General features: G+C 40.7%; 1 protein-coding gene across 1 annotated transcript; it reads right to left on the bottom strand.

The window, feature by feature from the left end:
- Positions 1 to 5,738: 5,738 nt before the first annotated feature.
- Positions 5,739 to 19,289, bottom strand: CHMP5 (charged multivesicular body protein 5). The gene is made up of 8 exons (XM_026008972.2): positions 19,006 to 19,289; positions 18,168 to 18,272; positions 16,531 to 16,577; positions 14,742 to 14,835; positions 14,542 to 14,613; positions 10,727 to 10,835; positions 8,648 to 8,760; positions 5,739 to 6,437 (listed from the first exon to the last, which is right to left on the bottom strand). Exons 1-8 carry the CDS (start codon positions 19,279 to 19,281, stop codon positions 6,387 to 6,389), a joined length of 867 nt encoding a protein of 288 aa, XP_025864757.2. The 5' UTR covers positions 19,282 to 19,289; the 3' UTR covers positions 5,739 to 6,386.
- Positions 19,290 to 19,327: the final 38 nt, after the last annotated feature.

Consider the following 19,327-nt stretch of genomic DNA (forward strand, 5'->3'; position numbering starts at 1 on the left):
CTCTCTCCCTCTGCCTGTGTCTCTGCCTCTCTCTCTCTCTCTCTTTCATGAATAAATAAATAAAATCTTTTTTTTTAATAAATAAAATCTTAAAAAAAAATAAAGAAAAAAAAGAATTATAAGGGAATACTATGAATAACTTTATGCTAACAAATTAGATCACCTATATGACATGGACAAATTCCCAGAAATACAGAAACTACCAAAACGGACTCAAGAAAAAGAGAAAAATCCGAATAGACTTATAGCAAGTAAAGATATTGATTGATTGATTGATTCGTGAGAGACAGAGAGAGAGAGGCAGAGACACAGGCAGAGGGAGAAGCAGGCTCCATGCAGGGAGCCTGATGCGGGACTCGATCCCAGACCTGGGATCACGCCCTGAGCTGAAGGCAGGCGCCCAACTGCTGAGCCACCTGGGTGTCCTGCAAGTCAAGATATTTAATTAATAATAATAAAATTTCCCACAAAGCCCTGGCCCAGATGGCTTCACTAGGGAATTCTACCATATATTCAAAGAATTGACACCAATCCTTTATAAACTATCCCTAAAAATAGAAGAGGAGGGAATCCCTCATTCTCTGGATGAAAACTGCCTTAGGGCAATCATCGCCTAGCTCTCCACTGCAAAAATTGATGGCAACAGCCCAGGCTGCTTGTCCATGAAAACGGAGTCAGACTGATGCGGCATCCTAGGACAGTGCTTCTGAATCCTGGCTACAAATAAAAACTACCTGGGAGCTTTTATTTATTATTTTTAGATCTTTTTTTAAAAAAGATTTTATTTATTTATCCATGAGAGACACACAGAAAGGAGAGAAATAGGCAGAGGAAGAAGCAGGCTCCCACCAGGGAGCCTGATGCAGGACTCTATCTAGACCTGGGAGCATGACCTGAGCCAAAGGCAGACACTCAACCACTGAGCCACCCATGTGTCCCAACCTGGGAGCTTTTAAAAATCCAACTGCTCACACCATATTCAGATCTATTATATTAGAATCTACAAGGGTAGGAAAATATAAAAGGAAAGCTATGAAATATGAAAAGAGGTTGAAGTGCCAAACTTTTACTCTCTTACTGGATCATTCCAATTTCTTCCACCCTTGCTAAAGTGCCAGGGCTGACAGATTACAACTGAAGGAGACCACCTGCACTCAATTCTGCTTCAGAGATGCTGACTGGTGGCAGCTACAGGAGAAATCGTCAGAGACTATGCTGTGCCTGGCACTGACTCTACCACAGGACTTTATCTTCTCCACTTAAATTCACTAAGATGGAGACACCTGGGTGGCTTGGTGGTTGAGCATCTGCCTTTGGCTTGGGGCGTGATCCTGGAGACCCAGGATCAAGTCCCACATCAGGCTCCCTGCGTGGAGCCTGCTTCTCCCTCTGCCTGTGTCTCTGCCTCTCTCTCTGTGTCTCTCATGAATAAATAAATAAAATCTTTAGGGGAAAAAAAGAATTTAAAAAATTCACTAAGATGGGGGCACCTGGGTGGCTCAGCAGTTGAGTGTCTGCCTTTGGCACAGGGCATGATCCTGGAGTTCCGGGATCGAGTCCTGCATCGGGCTTCATGCGTGGAGCCTGCTTCTCCTCCCTCTTTCTGTGTCTCTGCTTCTCTGTGTCTCTCATGAATAAATAAATAAAATCTTTTAAAAAATAAAAATAATAATGGGGGATACTCCTAACATTAAATTCACTAAGATGGACACAGACCAAGACCTGGCTTTTGGTCCTTTCCAAGTATAGCAAGAATTAGCAGAATGATAAAGGTGTTAAAGAATCTCCAGGGAAAGGTATGGTTAGAAGCAGGGAATCATGACTTTATGGTGGAAGTGGAGGTACTAGAAGCAATTATTATAGCATAACATTGAAAAGTGGGACAGAGGACAGAGAAAGGCTTGGGGCCTTTTTTTGGCAGCTGACAGGAACCCAATTCCAACTAGTTTAAGCAGAAAAGGGAGTTTGCTGGCAGAATCCTCAGAAAGTACACAGATTTAAAGGAAGAGTTGCTGGGCCATGGAACACTCTGGGAATCTCAAGGATGGGAAGTCAGGCCTCGGTGCCATGAGGATTCTTTCATTTGGCCTCTCATCTTGTCTCCTCTCTGGACTCAATACCTTAACTTCTCATACTGACAAAGAATTTGGGTGGTGGGGGAAGAAAGTATTTCCCCGAAGTTTCCATTTAGAAAATTCGAGGAAAGAACTTCAACAGGCATAGCCTGGTCACAAGCCCACTCCCATTGCTCAGAAGAGTAAGGGTAGGGCTACTCTAATAGATATTTTTGAAATAATCACAGTTATATTGGGAGGCAGTTCTGTAAAAGAAAGAGATTGTTGGGATGCCTGGCTGGCTCAGTTGGAAGAACATGCAACTCTTTTTTTTTTTTTTTTTTTAAGATTTTATTTATTTATTTCTGAGAGAGAGAGAGAGAGAGAGAGAGAGAGAGAGAGGCAGAGACACAGGCAGAGGAAGGAGCAGGCTCCATGCAGAGAGCCCAACATGGGACTCAACCCCAGGTCTCCAGGATCATGCCCTGGACGGAAGGTGGCGCTAAACCACTGAGCCACCGGAGCTGCCCAGAACATGCAACTCTTGATCTTGGAGTCATGAGTTTGAGCCCCACATTGGGTACAGAGATTACTTAAATGAAGAAATAAATAAAAACTTAAAATTTCTCCATCTTTTTTTTTTAAAGAGAATGTTCTTTTATTTTTATTTTTTTAAAGAATGTTCTTTTAAAAAAAATTATTCATTTGAGAGAGAGAGGGAAATAGCACACATAAATGGGGGGAGTAGCAGAGGGAGAGAACATCCAAGTAGATGCTCACTGAGCATGGAGCTCGACATGGGGCTCAATCTCGCCACCCTGAGATCATGAACGGAGCTGAAATCAAGAGTTGGATGCCCAACTGACTGAGCTACTCAGGCACCTCTGTTCTTTTAAAAAATATATATGTATATATATATTTAAATTTTATTTTTTAAAGATTTTATTCATTTATTCATTTGTTCTCTCACACAGGGAGAGAAAGAGAGAGAGAGAGAGAGGCAGAGACACAGGCAGAGGGAGAAGCAGGCTCCATGCAGGGAGTCCAACATGGAACTCGATCCCAGGACAGGACTCCAGGATCAAGCCCTGGGCCAAAGGCAGGCACCAAACCACTGAACCACCCAGGGATCCCCTTAAAGATTTTATTTTTATTTATTTATTTTTTTTAGATTTTATTTATTTATTCATAGAGACACAGAGAGAGAGAGGCAGAGACACAGGCAGAGGGAGAAGCAGGCTCCATGCAGAGAGCCCAACATGGGACTCGATCCAGGGTCTCCAGGATCACGCCCTGGGCTGCAGGCAGTGCTAAACCGCTGTGCCACCGGGGCTGCCCAAGATTTTATTTTTAAAGTAATATCTACACCAAACATGGGCTCAAACTTACAACTCCAAGATCAAGAGTCACGTGCTCTACCAACTAAGCCAGCCAGGCATCCCAGAGAATGTTGTTCTGAAAAGACTAAGCAATAAACCAATATAGAGAGGCAGTGGCCAAGTCACAAGCAGCTTTGTATGTCTTGCTGGAGGTGTCAGGAAACCATGAAAGACTTTAAGTAGTGACCAGGTCAGATTTGTATTTTAAAAAGATAAATATAGCTGTATGTGATGAATGGACTTGAGGAACTGAAACTATGCATGAAGAGAAAGTAAGTCATTAATTCCAAAAGACTATGGGATAGATGTCTAGGTTAAGGAGAGTTGAAAGAAGAAAGGAGAGGAGGGGTTGGAGTTAAGAAACACTTGGGGTTAAAAGAAGGGTTTGATGATTAATTCAATGTGTAGGGTGAGGCAAAATGTAGGCATCAAGAATAACTCAAGAGCTTTCTGTTTCAAACGAGGGAGGATAATGGTTCTATCACCTGAATGAGGCTGGGAAAACAGGAGAAGATTCAGGTCTGAGGGAAAGGTAATGGTTGTCTTGACAACTTGAATATGAAGTGTTTGTTGGCTTCAAGAACATTCAAATAATGCTAGGCAAACAGCTGCACTTGAAGAGATTCTGAAACTCAGGGGCAAGATCTGGAACAGCAGTACTGATTTAGAAGTCAGCAGTTAATGCCATGAGAATAGTTGAGCTCGGTAAATATAAGTGATCAGAGAAAGAAGTATGGTGGATTAAAGTTAGAATCCTGAGGAGTAACTAACATTAGAGTTGGAGAGATGAGGATTTCAGAAAGGAGTTTTCGAGGCAATAGTCAGAAGAACAGGAAAACCCATACATTGTCACAAAAACAAAGGAGTAGAAATTTTGTTAGAATGATTCACTAGTATCCAATGTACTAAAGAGGTCTAGTTGGAGGACTAAATATCACCCATTAAAACTGGTGGTATATGGAACACTGGTAACATTGGCAAGATAAGAAATAGAGCAGGAATGTTTGCTGAGAGTGAATCCCAAGACAATAAACTTAATTTGGATGTCAGATTTTTAAAAAAGATTTTATTTATTTATTCATGAGAGACAGGGAGAGAGAGAGGTTGAGACATAGGCAGAGGGAGAAGCAGGCTCCATGCAGGGAGCCTGAAGTGAGACTCGATCCTGGGATCACGACCTGAGCCAAAGGCAGATGCTGAACCACGGAGCCACCCAGGTGTCCCAAGGATATACCTTGTGATATATCTCAAATCCAAGGTTGAAACTATAATGGAAGAAGTATTTAAAGAGCTGAATGAGAAACTGTAGAGAAGCCAAGGAAGGTTTCAAGAAGGTAATGATGAATAGTACAATGTTTGCTCCCATAGGAAGGCTTCTTGAGAGGATGAGATTAGTTGCCATTAATGGATCATTAAGACCCTGAAATTGAGCAGGAGTTTGGACTGGCTGTAGAAAAGGATGAAGCCGCTATTTTTGTTGTTGTTAACAGCCCTCATATGAGAATAGCAAGTTGCAAAGTACAGTTAACCTTTGAACAATGTGGGGAATAGGGCACAGTCGAAAATCTGCATAGAACTTTTAACTCTCCTCAAACTTAACTAATAGCCTACTGTTGACCAAAACCCTTATGAATAACATAAACACCACCACATATTTTGTATGTTACATGTATTATGTATTGTATTCTTACAATAAAGTAGGCTAGAGGGAATCCCTGGGTGGCTCAGCGGTTTAGCTCCTGCCTTCATCCCAGGGCATGGTCCTGGAGTCCCAGGACCGAGTCCCACATCGGGCTCCCTGTATGGAGACTGCTTCTCCCTCTGCCTTTGTCTCTGCCTCTCTCTCTGTGTCTCTCATGAATAAATAAATAAAATCTTTAAAACAAACAAACAAACAAACAATAAGGTAGGCTGGGGAAGAGAAAATGTTATTAAGAAAATCATAAAGAAGAAAAAAAATATTTACAATACTGTACCGTAAAAAATCCACATAGGAGTGGATTGTGTTCAAACCTGTATTATTTAAGAGTCAACTATACTCATTACCTCAATTATTCCTTGCAAAAGCCTGTAAGATAAGCATGATTGTACTAATAAGGAAATAGAAGTTTAGCAAAGTGAGTATGCTGCTTAGTTATTAGATGGTAGACCAGGGCCCAGGCCTGGATTGTTCTTTGTTCTTTCCTCTGATGCTAGCAGTTATATTTCATTTCTGCAATAAAGTTTTGAGGCAAATCAACATTAAACTTATATTGTTTTTTCTGTACCAGAAGTTTTAAGCTGAAGTGATATTATTAAAATTATATCCTTTTGAAAAATATTTATTGAGTATAAATAAATGTCCTATACATTAAATATCAAGAAATAGTCATTATTGATTACAAGTCAGGCTGTAATACTGAGGGAACCACAGAATCAAAATATCCACTCATGATACAGTAGTGATAAATTCCATTCCAATATCAGACATAGTAATGATTTACTCACAAGACACAATAAAACCCATCAAAAAAGGCTATCACTTTAACCAACCTATAATACCACAATAGAAAATGGTTTTGAATCATAGTATGAACAGTCCCAATAATCTCATCTTTTTCTTACCAATGTCAGGACAATATGAGACTGTGGAGTTACACTATTTTAGAATTGAAAGATTCAATTTCCTTGGTTTTATTTCAAATTATTATTAATAAATGAAAACAAGTCATAAATAGCCACTGACACTTTTAAGTAAGTTAGTCTTTCGTAAGAGAAAGGAAATAAAAATTTAGTATGAAGAAAGCATCCCCCAAACAATGAATCTCTTAACGGAAAAAAATAAAAGAGCAATGTAATTAAACTCTCCTTTGGAGAAAGGAAAGAAACCTAACTCTGTTATGGTAAATTTGGAAAGATAAATATTTCCTACATAATGTGTTTATTTTACACGATGTACTTGAATGATGCAAGTCTATGAAGCAGGGATCTGTGGCAATCCGAATTCATCCACCAGGACTCCATCCTGTGAAAAGAAAGCAAAGTTCAGTACCACTGGTTTTCAATTGATAACATAAATGATTACAAATATTTAGTAGTCAAAACTCATTTCTGAGTGTTTAACCAATGAACACCAAACTCTCCCTGAGATGAGAAAGCATTTTCCTGAAAGGTAAAGGGGGAAGTGATAAACCAAGAAAAGACTGGAAAAGCTCAAAACGGGTGGGGTGGCTGTCTGTAGGGTAGAGGAAGAGAAATAGTTTAAGAGTAAAACCTACGAAGGGGAAGGGCACGGGAAAGGTCTGGCAGGAAAGGCTAAGGAGTTCGTCCTTGTCTCCAGATTCATTTTCACTCTGATTCCTAAAGTGAACCACTACCTTTTGTAGCTTCCCAATCCTTAAAGAAGCAGTGCCCTAGGATAGACAGTTACTTCTATATCGTACTTTACTACAAACTTATGGGCAGTGAGACCACTATCAATTAAGAAACCACACCTCAATTGCACAGTTAACTCAGGAATCTGTGATCTTCTTAAAGCAGAAAATAGAAGATAGAAACACAGATGCTACAGGGTATTTAAAAAGGTGAGTCGTGGTAGGTAGCATTAATAAAAATTATTTCAGGTATGCTGAGAAAAAGCAACCTATGTGCCTGGAACCTTGACATGGTCAGAGGCAGGGATGGGGTGGGGTGGAATGAGCAGTTGAGAAAGGTAAGATTACCCTGGACTCATGGAGTAAGAGGGGTAAAGTGGAGGAAGATGCACATTTGGAGAAATTAGCTACTCCCCACCTTTTACTCCTCACATTTCATAGGTGGGAAAAACTGGCAAGCTTCAGAGAGAAAACAAGAATATCTAACTCGCTCCAAGTTGGGTGACCTGGGTGGCTCCGTTGGTTGCGCATCTGACTCTTGGTTTTGACGCAGGTCATGAGACTAAGCCCTGAATCAAGCTCTGCACGGAGGGGGATGTCTGCTTGAGGAATCCCCGCTTCTGCAACACCCATCCCCGACTCTTTCTTTTTAAAAGAAATATATTTTTTTAATTGGCTCTAAGTCATACAGGAATAAAGGCAGAGCAGAGACTGGCTCTTACTCAAGGACTCTGCGCATTCAGTGTACATGTTGGGAGATAAGGGAAACACAGGATAAACGGCAATAGAAAAAAATGACATCAGGAACTAAGATGGAGTGGACAGAATTTCATAAGTAACAGAATTTTATCTGTTTCTAATAATGACAACCATGCAGCTTTGGACAGGGCTTTCAGTTCAGAAAGTCTCTCTTTTACTATCTTTAAAAAATTTAAACTCGGGATCCCTGGGTGGCGCAGCGGTTTGGCGCCTGCCTTTGGCCCAGGGCGCGATCCTGGAGACCCGGGATCGAATCCCACATCAGGCTCCCGGTGCATGGAGCCTGCTTCTCCCTCCGCCTGTGTTTCTGCCTCTCTCTCTCTCTCTGTGACTATCATAAATAAATAAAAAATTAAAAAAAAAATTAAAAAAAAAATTTAAACTCAATTAATTAACATATCACGTACTACTATTTTCAGAGGTCAAGGTCAGTGGTTCATCAGCCTTATATAATACCCAGTGCTCATTACATCATATGCCCTTACAAAGTCCTTTTACATACAGGATCTAACTTGGTCTACACAACTATGTGAGATACTTATAATCATCTGCATTTTAGAGATTAAGGAACAGAAAAGTTCAAAACAGTTAAGTGATTTGCCAAGGTCTCAAAGACAGTTAGTGGCAGGGCTGAAACTTAAACCTAGGTGTCCTGATTCTTTACCTTGTTAAATGAGAATCTTCCTACACTAAGTTTTATACTTAAATTATTAATCTTTATATAAAAAATCCACACTACAATTAAGCAATGAGTATGAAAGATAAAACTTTCTGTCATGCTGCTGCCTGGCATGGTTCATGCATGTGTTAGTGATACTTTTCCAGGAAATGCTGTCTAAAATCTCTAAGTGGAACCCAGTGCAAAACTCACAAGGGTAATTATGTATATTATAAAAATTGTTAATGTACAAAACACTCCTGGGCATCAGTACACTAAAGGGCATGATCTGTCCACAGTCCAATGCAAAGGGTCTCCAAATAATGACTGAGACAGTCTTTCCTTGTTCTAACTTAAGACTACCTTATAGATTCCCAAATTGGTGATCCGGCATAAAACCTTTACCATTTGGCATAGCTTACAGAAAGAAAAAAAAGCTTTCACCTTATTCTTTGTGTCAGTGGGAACGCCTTCTGGAATTGCAGGTGCAGATGCTGCTTCATCCAAGTAAGAACTGTCTTCGTCAGCCAGAAGCTCATCACCCAGTGCATCCAACTCTGAGATCGAAACAGTCAGCATTTCACTACAATTGGGGCACCAGGGTCATGATCCTGGAGTCCCACATCAAGCTCCCTCATGGAGCCTGCTTCTCTCTCTGCCTGTGTCTGTGCCTCTCTCTCTCTCTGTCTGTCTCTTATGAATGAATAAATAAAACCTTTAAAAAAGGGATCCCCGGGTGGCACAGCGGTTTAGCGCCTGCCTTTGGCCCAGGGCGTGATCCTGGAGACCCAGGATCGAATCCCACGTCGGGCTCCCGGTGCATGGAGCCTGCTTCTCCCTCTGCCTATGTCTCTGCCTCTCTCTCTCTCTCTCTCTCTCTATCATAAATAAATAAAAATTTAAAAAAAAAAAAACTTTAAAAATATAAGTCTATGGTAAAGTGGGCTGGAAGTGACCAAGAAGAATGACAGGTAGAGATTTATCAGGGGAAATTCAGGATGGGAAACAAATTAATGGGAATAAAATATAAGGTTCTAGGCAAAAACAGAATGGGGAGAGAGAAGGAACAGGGGTGGGGGGGGAAGAGACGGAGTGAGAGAGAGAGAAGGAGGAGAAGAAGGGAAGAAGAAGAGGAGTGAGGGAAGAGGAGAACAACTGAGACAAAGGAATCATGTGACAAATCCAGTGTGAGGTGGTTCTGTCATCTACCTAGTTACTCACGCTAGACATTGATAGACATCCTTGACCTCCCCTCTTCCATATCCACTTCTCTTTTTCCACTACTACCACCTTTTGTCTCAGCCACTATTTTTTTTTAAAGATTTTTATGTATTTTTAAAATTCCAGTATAATTAATTGTTATATTAGTTTCGGGTATACAATACAGTGATTCAACAATTCCATACATTATTCAGTGCTCATTACAGACCAGTGTACTATTAATCCCCTTCACTTATTTCTCCCATCCTCTACCCACCTCTCCTCTAGCCAGTTTGTTCTCTATAGTTAAGAGTCTGATTTAAAAAAAAAAAAAAGAGTCTGATTTTTTGTTTCTCTCTTTTTTTGTTTGTTTCTTAAATTTTACATATAAGTGAAATCATATGGTTTTTGTCTTTCTCTGTCGGACTTATTTCACTTAGGATTATAACCTCTAGATCCAACCATGTTGGACTCCATGTTGTTGCAAATGGCAAAATTTCATTCTTTTTTATGGCTAAGTAATATTCCACTGCGTATATCTACACCTTCATTATCATTTCATCTGTGGATAGATACTTGGGCTGCTTCCATATTTTGGCTATTAAAAACAAAGCTGCAATAAACATAGGAGTATATGTATTTTTTCAAATCAGTGTTTTTGTTCTCTTTGGGGAGAGATTCCTCTTCCTAAGGCCATTCAACAACCCCTCCCATTTTTTTTTTCCTGCTAAGCTCTACTCATCCTTCAGGATCCATGCCTTTCCCCACTCCCAACTAGGTTAAATTCTCTAGCCATGTGCTCCATAGTACCCCATACTTCTCCTTCCCAATAGTTTGTGCTCTTGTAATTGATTGCTTGAAACAAGCAGTTTTTTTCTCTGGCTAGAGAAACTTCATGAATGCAGGGACCATATTAGCTTTCTTTAATGTTGAACCCCCAGCACCTAACACAGTACCTGGCATATGGTAGATGTACACTAAGTATTTGCCAGTGACTGTTTCTTGATCTGCTTTGCTGTTCTGAGGGAGAAGACTCAAAAACAGGGAGAACAAAATCCAAAGGAAAATGGCATGGAAGGGTAGTAATTAGATACCAAGTACGAGGTAAGCAGACACCTTTGCCCCGACTTCCCTCTGTAGCTTGACCTTCCCTGAGTCAGTGGAGCATGCAACTCTGACATGCCTGCCTCACAAGCTCTTTGCCCAGAAGCTGTACCATAAACTAACTCTCACAGAACCCAAGCATTTGGGAGAAGGTCCCAAGAAGTTACTCCTTTCAGACTCTAAACCTTTTTTTTCCTAATTGCTTTTCCCACAACATACCTGCTTCTAGGTCATCTTCATCTAATTCTGGGGTGCCATAACTACGGCTCAGCGCTTCTTGGATTTCATTGGCATCTTCCATCATATCTTCTAGTTGGTCTTGTAAGTCCTTATAGAAATATACATGACAGCTTTCATTCATTTCTTACTATTTTTCCTCTAACCACTCCCCACTCTACTTTCTCCTCTGAATCTTAGAAACAGGAATTTTTAAAAAGGTAATGTATGTAAAATGCTAAGTACATACCTGTTCTCAACAACTATTGGTTTCCTTCCCTTACCATAACTAGTCCTCACCTAGTGACTCTTTTTAGCTAGCCACTGAGCAGATGCTCCTTAAAAGGACAGGTTTGAATAACTCCTGAAAACCCCTTCCAATTAAAAATATGAGAGAGCTTAATGAATTATTTAGAAATCACAAAACTGAAGATTCCCCCCAACAATAACTATGAATGCCAATGACCCACATAATCCTCCTTTTTGGCAGTAAAATGTAAATTCAAAAATAAAGAAGAATTAAATTGGGGTGCCTGGCTAGTTCAGTCAGAAGAGCATGCAAGTCTTGATCTTGGGGTTGTGGGTTTGAGCCCCACGCTAGGTGTAGAGATCACTACAAAAAATATACATAAGCTTAAAAAAAAAAGATTAGGGACGCCTGGGTGGCTCAGTGGTTGAGCATCTGCTTTTGGCTCAGGGTGTGATCCCAGGGTTCTGGGATCAAGTCCTGTATCGGGCTCCCTGCAGGCAGCCTGCTTCTCCCTTTCTCCCTCTGCCTATGTTTCTGCCTCTTTCTCTGTGTCTCTCATGAGTAAATAAATGAAATCTTTAAAAAAAAAAAAAAAAAAAAAGAGAGAGAGAGAGAGAATTAAATTGGTGATCTTGCATTTGAACTTAAAGTGCTTCATGGGGGATCCCTGGGTGGCGCAGTGGTTTAGCGCCTGCCTTTGGCCCAGGGCGCGATCCTGGAGACCTGGGATCGAATCCCACGTCAGGCTCCTGGTGCATGGAGCCTGCTTCTCCCTCTGCCTGTGTCTCTGCCTCTCTCTCTCTCTCTCTCTCTGTATCATAAATAAATAAAATTAAAAAAAAAATAAAGTGCTTCATGGAAATCTAAAATCCTACTGCAAGAACAGATGCCCATCAGCAATTTGTCATTACAGAAAGTTTACCTAAAACAATGAATCCAGCAGCATCTACACTACCAACATCTTTCTAGTTTATGGAGAAAAGCAAGTAATAGGGACAAGCAAATTAATCTTAAGTCAGCCAAAGACTGACTACACTGTGTAGGGAAAAAAAAGGACAGTAGTGGAAACAACTGAGTGGTACAAAAAGTTGTACTAGGCCCACCCTGGATGGAGAAACAGAAATGGAATTGGGATAGGCTTGATACCCAAAACCAGGCTAGTGAAAATAATTGACTGAGAGCATAAGTCATCTGTGAATGATCTACCTGTGATTAACTGGAAGACTACAAGGCCAGAAATAATGTAAAACCAATCTGAGAAGTGCTACAGCATAATATAGAACAGCTAATATAATGGTTAGGAGCACAGACTCTGGAATCAGACATATGCAAGCTCTAATTTTGCCTTACTTAGTGAGAAATAAAGTCTCTAAGCCATAATTTTCTAATCTGTAAAATGAGATTGTTAATAGCCATACCTTAGAAGGTTTTCTAAGACTTTATTGTAATATTTGTAAAACACTAAGCACTTAACACTATATATTTTCCATTGTGTTAAGGATATGCAGAGTATCAACGTGCTCTTCACAGATTGAAATTTCCACAGAAAGCAAACAGATTAGTGGTGGTAATACAGAAAGTCCAAACTGGCACCATTTATCCTTCATAAATTTTATTTTTATGTTTTTTTAAGATTTTATTATTTATTCATGAGAAACACAGAGAGAAAGAGAGACAGACAGAGAGAGAAGGAGAAGCAGGCTCCATGCAGGAAGCCCGATGTGGGACTCGATCCTGAGACTCCAGGATCACGCCCTGAGTCAAAGGAAGACACTCAACGGCTGAGCCATCCAAGCGTCCCTATCCTTCAGAATTTTTAGAGCAATGGAAAACATTTGAGAACTCCTCTTGGCCTGCAAATTGGAGGTCTGTTTTTCCATTTAAAAGTGAAGATGATAGAAAGTAAAACGAAAAACACTTTAAAAAAAGAAAACATTGGGATGCCTAGGTGGATCAGCAAACTGAATGAAAATTCAGTTTCATTATATTACCAAATAATATTGTACAAATAAGACAAATATACACAGAACATTTTCTCAGTAAATGTCCTGGAAGATGTCACTGAGCTGAACTCCGTGTAAGCAAAGACTGGTGGAAGTTTAGAAAGACAGCCACAGGGCAGCCCCAGTGGCACAGCGGTTTAGTGCCACCTGCAGCCCAGGGCGTGATCCTGGAGACCCTGGATCGAGTCCCACGTCAGGCTCTCTGCATGGAGCCTGCTTCTCCCTCTGCCTGTGTCTCTGCCCCCCTCTCTCTCTGCATCTCTATGAATAAATAAATAAAATCTTAAAAAAAAAAAAAAAGAAAGAAAGACAGACAGTCACAGGCAGTCCAAGGAGGGGTGCTTGAAAAAAACTAAGATGGGAGGAATGCCTTCACTTGTACTAAAGATCCACACTCTCAGAGAATACTTCTTCAGAAGCAGTAAAATGCCAGGAAGACAGTAAGTACTCAACCAACAAATACTGCTTGAATTAGGCAGAACTGCTTTAGCAACTTTAACTTTTCTTGTTCATTTGTTTATCAACTATCAAAAACTTTCTGAGCACCAGTTATGGCCAGGCACTGTTTAAGGTATGGGATATAACAGTGAACAAGTGGATGGGGGGATTGGGTAACTGGGTGATGAGCATTGAGGAGAGGGCACTTGATAGGATGAGCACTGGGTGTTATACTAGATGTTGGCAAATTGAATTTAAAAAATGTAGGGATGCCTGGGTGGCTCAGTGGTTGAGCATCTGACTTCGGCTCAGGACCTGATCTTGGAGTTCCAGGATCAAGTCTCACATTGGGATCCTGCATGGAGCATGCTACCCCTCCCTCTGCCTATGTCTCTGCCTCTCTGTGTGTCTCTCATGAAATAAAGAAACTCTTAAAAAAAAAAAAAAATCTAAAGAGAATTACTAGAAAAGGGAACCAGCTCTACTCCAGGAACTGTGTTAAACATCTGACACATATATCCTCATTTAACACTTGTGACAATCCTAGGAGATGGGTAACAACATTACTACTTTACAATTGAGGAAAGAGACTCAAAATCATTAAGTGAGTTAGAAGTCTCTAATAGGAAACTGGCTGCTTATTTACTGAGTGTCTAGTATGTGCCAGGTATCACGTGCATAGATCCACAAGCTCATTTATTTCATCCTCACAATAACTGGGTAGGGCATTAGGATCCTTGTGTTAGGGATGCCTGTGTGGCTCAGTGGTTAAGAGTCTGCATTCAGCTCAGGTCATGATCAGGGTCCTGGGATTGAGTCCCGCATCAAGCTCCCCACAGGGAGCCTGCTTCTCCCTCTCCCTCTGTCTCTGCCTCTCTCTCTCTCTCTCTGTCTCTTATGAAGAAATAAATAAAATCTTAAAAAAAAAAAAAAAAAAAAAAAAAAAGAAGGATCTTGCGTTAACAAGAAGACAGAGACATCTGGTACCCTTTCCCAAAGTTATCCTGTTAGTAAACGGCAAGCCCAAGATTCAATCCATCATCTGTGTTCTTTCCATCATGTACACATTCACTTGGATTCTTTCTAAAACTAGTGTACATACTTGCAGAAACTAGTATATATCTCACCTCAATCTGGTCAATTTTCACTTGTTTATATGCTTTCTTCATTTCCTTTACTCCCAGTTTCATAGCATCAACCTAAAAAAAGGTAAGAGAGAGCACAATGTCTTAAAAGGCCGTGTTGGTGAAACTGTCTTTTAAATACTATGGGAAAAGAACAAAAGAGTAAAATAATAAAATCATGGGAAAGGGTGCTATGGAAATACCGTGGTCTTGGTGTCCTTCAATGACTGGATGGTGTAATTGGCTTGTTCCATGTTAAATGACTGTTGGGCAAGATTGTCCCGCTGCTGCTCATACCTTTTTAGAATCAATTAAGAATGGTAAATGTGAGCCAGATAGAAATCCTCAGGAAGAAAGTATCTCTAACAGTAAATAGGAATTTTCTTTAAAAAAACTTTTAAAAATTAAGTATACAGAAAAACTGGCAAAAACAATTTAATCACTCTAGCACAAATATCATTTGATGTACCCTTCCAATACTTTGTCTTTGTATCTTAGTTATGAGACTATTTTCCACTTAATATTATAGCCTTTGCTGTTTTCTACATTACTACATACCCATAATATGTCTTTATGATGTTTCAAATGACTTCTATGATAAATTCCCAGAAGTAGAATTCTTGGGGCAAAGGGTAAGACGATTTTTAAGGCTCTTCATACATAAAACTAAACTGTTTTTCCAGTAGACTGAACTTCTTGAGGATAGGTATTATTTTTTACTAATCTTGTATCCATAATTAGGTAATTCATCTGGCCTGATGTAATATCTGGTGCTCAAAATGTTTTTTTAAAATAAAGTTCTATATCAAAGATATAGAGGTAGTATAATACTACCTCAAAGACTTAGGTCATTATGGTCTTTATACAATATTTGGCAACCATCTAACTGAAAATTGGTCAATTCATGGTACAGGCAAATGGTGGTGAAATTATCATCACCTCAATAAAAAATATAAAGTTTCTAAAGAATGTATAAAAGGAGAGAAATGCTTATGATATAATGTGGAAAAGGACAACCTATATATACATAATATAATTTGTCTTCTAAAAAGCTACATGCATAGATTCCGTGCCTGTGCATGCAGAGATAAGAAACTGTAAGAAATCAGCATTCCAAAAATGGATATTTCTGGTAGTAGGAATCCAGATAAATGATTTCTTCTGTTCATGTTTATGTATTTTCCAAGCATCTATGATGAATATGCATTCCTTTTGCTAAAAAAAGTTACTTAAAAACTGCAGTGCTATCTACTAAGAAGGAATAGTTTTACGATGCTCTCATCACTTTAAGGCATTATAATTTCTTCTTCCAATTTTGTCTAATTTAAAAGGAGGAAGGTGGTATCTGATAAAAAAGGATTTAAAAAATAAAAATAGAAATATCAACAACCTTTCTGATTCCTTATAAGCTGCTTACATCTGACCCCTGCAACTCTGCAGAAGATCTCATCATCTGAACAGCCCACAAGAGTAAGCACCAAAGATGCTATTTGGCTTCTGCTCAAACACTGAGACAGTCACTGAAAATAAATTAAGGACACTTAAATCTATTCTGGTGGGAGAAACCAAGTATTCAGGATTCTCAATTTTACAGACAAACAGAAATGCATTCTCTAATTAAATAAATATGGAATAACCCTATAGAACTGAGCAGCCCAATATAGAAGCCACTAGCCACATACGGCTACTTAAATTGTTAAAATTAACACTTCCTCAGTCACACCAGCCACATTTGGCTAATGGTACAGATGTACTGAATGGTACAGATACAGAACATCTTTATCATAACAAAAAGTTCTGTTTAGATGGATAGTGCTGCAACAGATAGTGCTAAACATGCAGGGAGAGAAAAACCCAGCTCACCAGATATGTAAATGAAATTTGCAATTAAACAGGAATGCTTATAAAATAGTATGAAAAACTGAAGAATAAAAGACCATTTCCCTTTTAGTTAAACCTGCTGGAAGAAAGGAGGTTACACTTATAACTTACATCCGCTTTTGCTTTAAAACCCTCAAGGCTTTCTGTTTGACCATATTCTGGGGGAGAAAAACAGATTTTAATGAAAAGAAGTAGAAAACACACACATAGTAAAAGAAATCTCCCATATCCTCAGACTTACATATCTACTTATTCTCTTCTTCAAAGTTGTAGACATAGTGGCTCCTGGCCTCTTCTTCACCTCCTAAGCATAGTCTTTTTTTTTTTTAATATTTTATTTATTTATTCATGAGAGACGGGGGGCGGGGGAGAAACACAGGCAGAGGGAGAAGCAGGCCCCATGCAGGGAGCCCGACGAGGGACCCCATCCCGGGTCTCCAGGATCATGCCCTGGGCTGAAGGCGATGTTAAACCGCTGAGCCACCCAGGCTGCCCCCTAAACATAGTCTTTAGGCCTCAGCTCATCTCTTTCTTTGCATCCCACATCTCAGGGTACTAAACTGCATTCCCCTTTCCTAGTACATATTCTTTCCATGGCAACCCCCAATAGTGCCTATTTGTATATCCAGTTGCCTCAGGGAGATTCCCAACTTGGACATCCTCTCAAAGCCAACTTGGCTGTCCAATAAAACTCAACATGTCCAAACTCCTCAATCTGCTCTTATTAATATTATTAACAATGGTCCCACTAATCTCACACTTCTCTAGGTTAAGAATCTTTAGATCAACCTTACATTTCCTCTCTGTCTCTTCATGCAGTCATTTCATTACTGATTTTCAGAACTAATTTGCAAAGTGATTGCTTTCCTATCATTTTCATGATTGTCACTATGGTTTAGGCTTTCATGTCAAGTTCGGATGAGCTTTCCTGCCTCTGGTCACTCTTCATTCCATGCTATCCAACTAAGATGGCTGAGAAGAGCCTTTTGTCACCTCCCTTTCTATACTGTTCCATAAATCATTGTATTTTGTCTTCTCCAATGAAGTTCCAGGAAAAGCAGGTATTATCTCACAGATCATAATATCTAACATTTATTATTTATGAACGTTTCTATGTACCAGACACAGCGCTATGTAGGTCATATGAATTACCTCATTTAATCTTTACACTAAAAGTAGATGTTATGCCCATTTTCCAGACAGGGGAAACTGAGGTTCAGTGATGCTAGGTAACTTAGCTCAAGTAGTGAATGAGTTAGAGTCAGAGAAAAAAGTAGTTCTATAGCCACAGTCCATGAACTTAAATATAGTAATCTATATTTCTACCTAATAGAAGACGAAAATAAGATATTGAGACTTTATGACAGCCATGTCTAGTAGATAGTGATGGTGTTACTAATAGAACCCTGGTCTCCAGATGACTAGTTTAGTAATTTCCCCAGCATGCCTTTCCTTAACCAGTCTATTATACCCACCTAACCTGACCAGCCTGGCACTCACTGTTCTGAGATTGCCACCTTCTCAGCAGAATATATTAATTCCCATGGACATGCTTCTGGACGAGTGGTCAGCATGTTCTCTCCACCAGACTTAATGTCAGCCTTCCTCTTGTATCAAGCTGCAAACCCTCTTCCCTGAAGGATACACCCTCACATGTTTTCTCCTTACCAGACTACCACAGGGCCCTACTTCCATAGGTGCTCAAACTAGGCTTTTGCAGCACCTTCTGCAGCTGCCGCCTACCTTACCTTGGCTGGACCCTCTCTCATCTTCTTGATCTGGTCCTTATACTTCACGAGCTCAGCATCCAGTCGAGAAATCTTCTTGTCAATGGATTCTGCCCTGCTGTCCACCTTAAGGAAATAGTGGTAGTTATGACAATACACTTACATGGGAAGGGGCAGGGGAGGAAAGAAGGGTGGAAAAGTGGTTCCCAACTGGGGGAGATTCCTAGTCAGAAACACTGGGGGGCTTTTATAAACTATACTCCACCCTTCCGATTCTCATGTTCTAGGGATCCTTTCAAGTGTGCTTGAGCAGAAAAGAACTTGGGGGATCAATGGGCTGAGCTGATATTCCCCTACCATCAGAGACTAGTCAGGCTGTGGGCTCAACCAGGAGGTGTGTGAGAAGTGGGCTTTGTAAATCTAATGCTATTCGCTTAGAGACAGGGTGGTAGCTTAATGTGAGGGGCCAGAGTTCTGAATTTCCTGTTACTGAGATCCAGGATGGGAGTACGGATACGTTGACCTAGGATATCAAGTTGAGGATCCTGATGTGGGAGAGAGATGGAGGATAAAAGAGGGGGGAAGGATGCGGGCCTACAGCTGGTTGGGGTAGAAAGAAAGAGCGAGTAAGAAAAGAAAGAGCAGCAGGCCTCAGAAGGGGTTGGGTGCAAGTAGGGTTAGGGGTCCCTGGTTTGTGGCGTCAGGAATGACCTGGGTAACAGGCACGAAGGTGAGGTGGAGAGGGCCGAGGTGTCCGGGACCGGGAACGGAATGGAGGAGTAGGAGCCAGAACCGAGGGTGGGCGGGGTCGGGAGCGTCAAGAGTCCCAGAATCTAGTTATGTGGCGTCAAGTGCCCACCGTGCCAATGCAGTCAGTCAGGCTGGGCGGCGGAGCCTTGGGTTTCGCTTTTCCGAAGAATCGGTTCATCTTGGGCGGCCACGAAGAAAACCCAAACACTGGAGCAAAACTAGAAACGGAAGCAGAGTCACCTCCGCCCTCGCCTTGACTTCCGGCCCCCGCATGCGCAGGCGCAAAGTGCCTATTGGAGTTTCCCGACTCTTTTTCCGGGTTTTCAGGGCGGCCTTCCGGGGAAGGAGAGCTTCGGGAGGTCGGAGGTGGCAGGCAGGCCGGCATCAGGGGCGTGGCCTCGGGGAAGGGCGCGGGGCGGGGCTCCAGATAA

The sequence above is a fragment of the Vulpes vulpes genome, chromosome 12 (genome assembly GCF_048418805.1).
Source record: "Vulpes vulpes isolate BD-2025 chromosome 12, VulVul3, whole genome shotgun sequence".
Lineage (NCBI taxonomy): Eukaryota > Metazoa > Chordata > Mammalia > Carnivora > Canidae > Vulpes > Vulpes vulpes.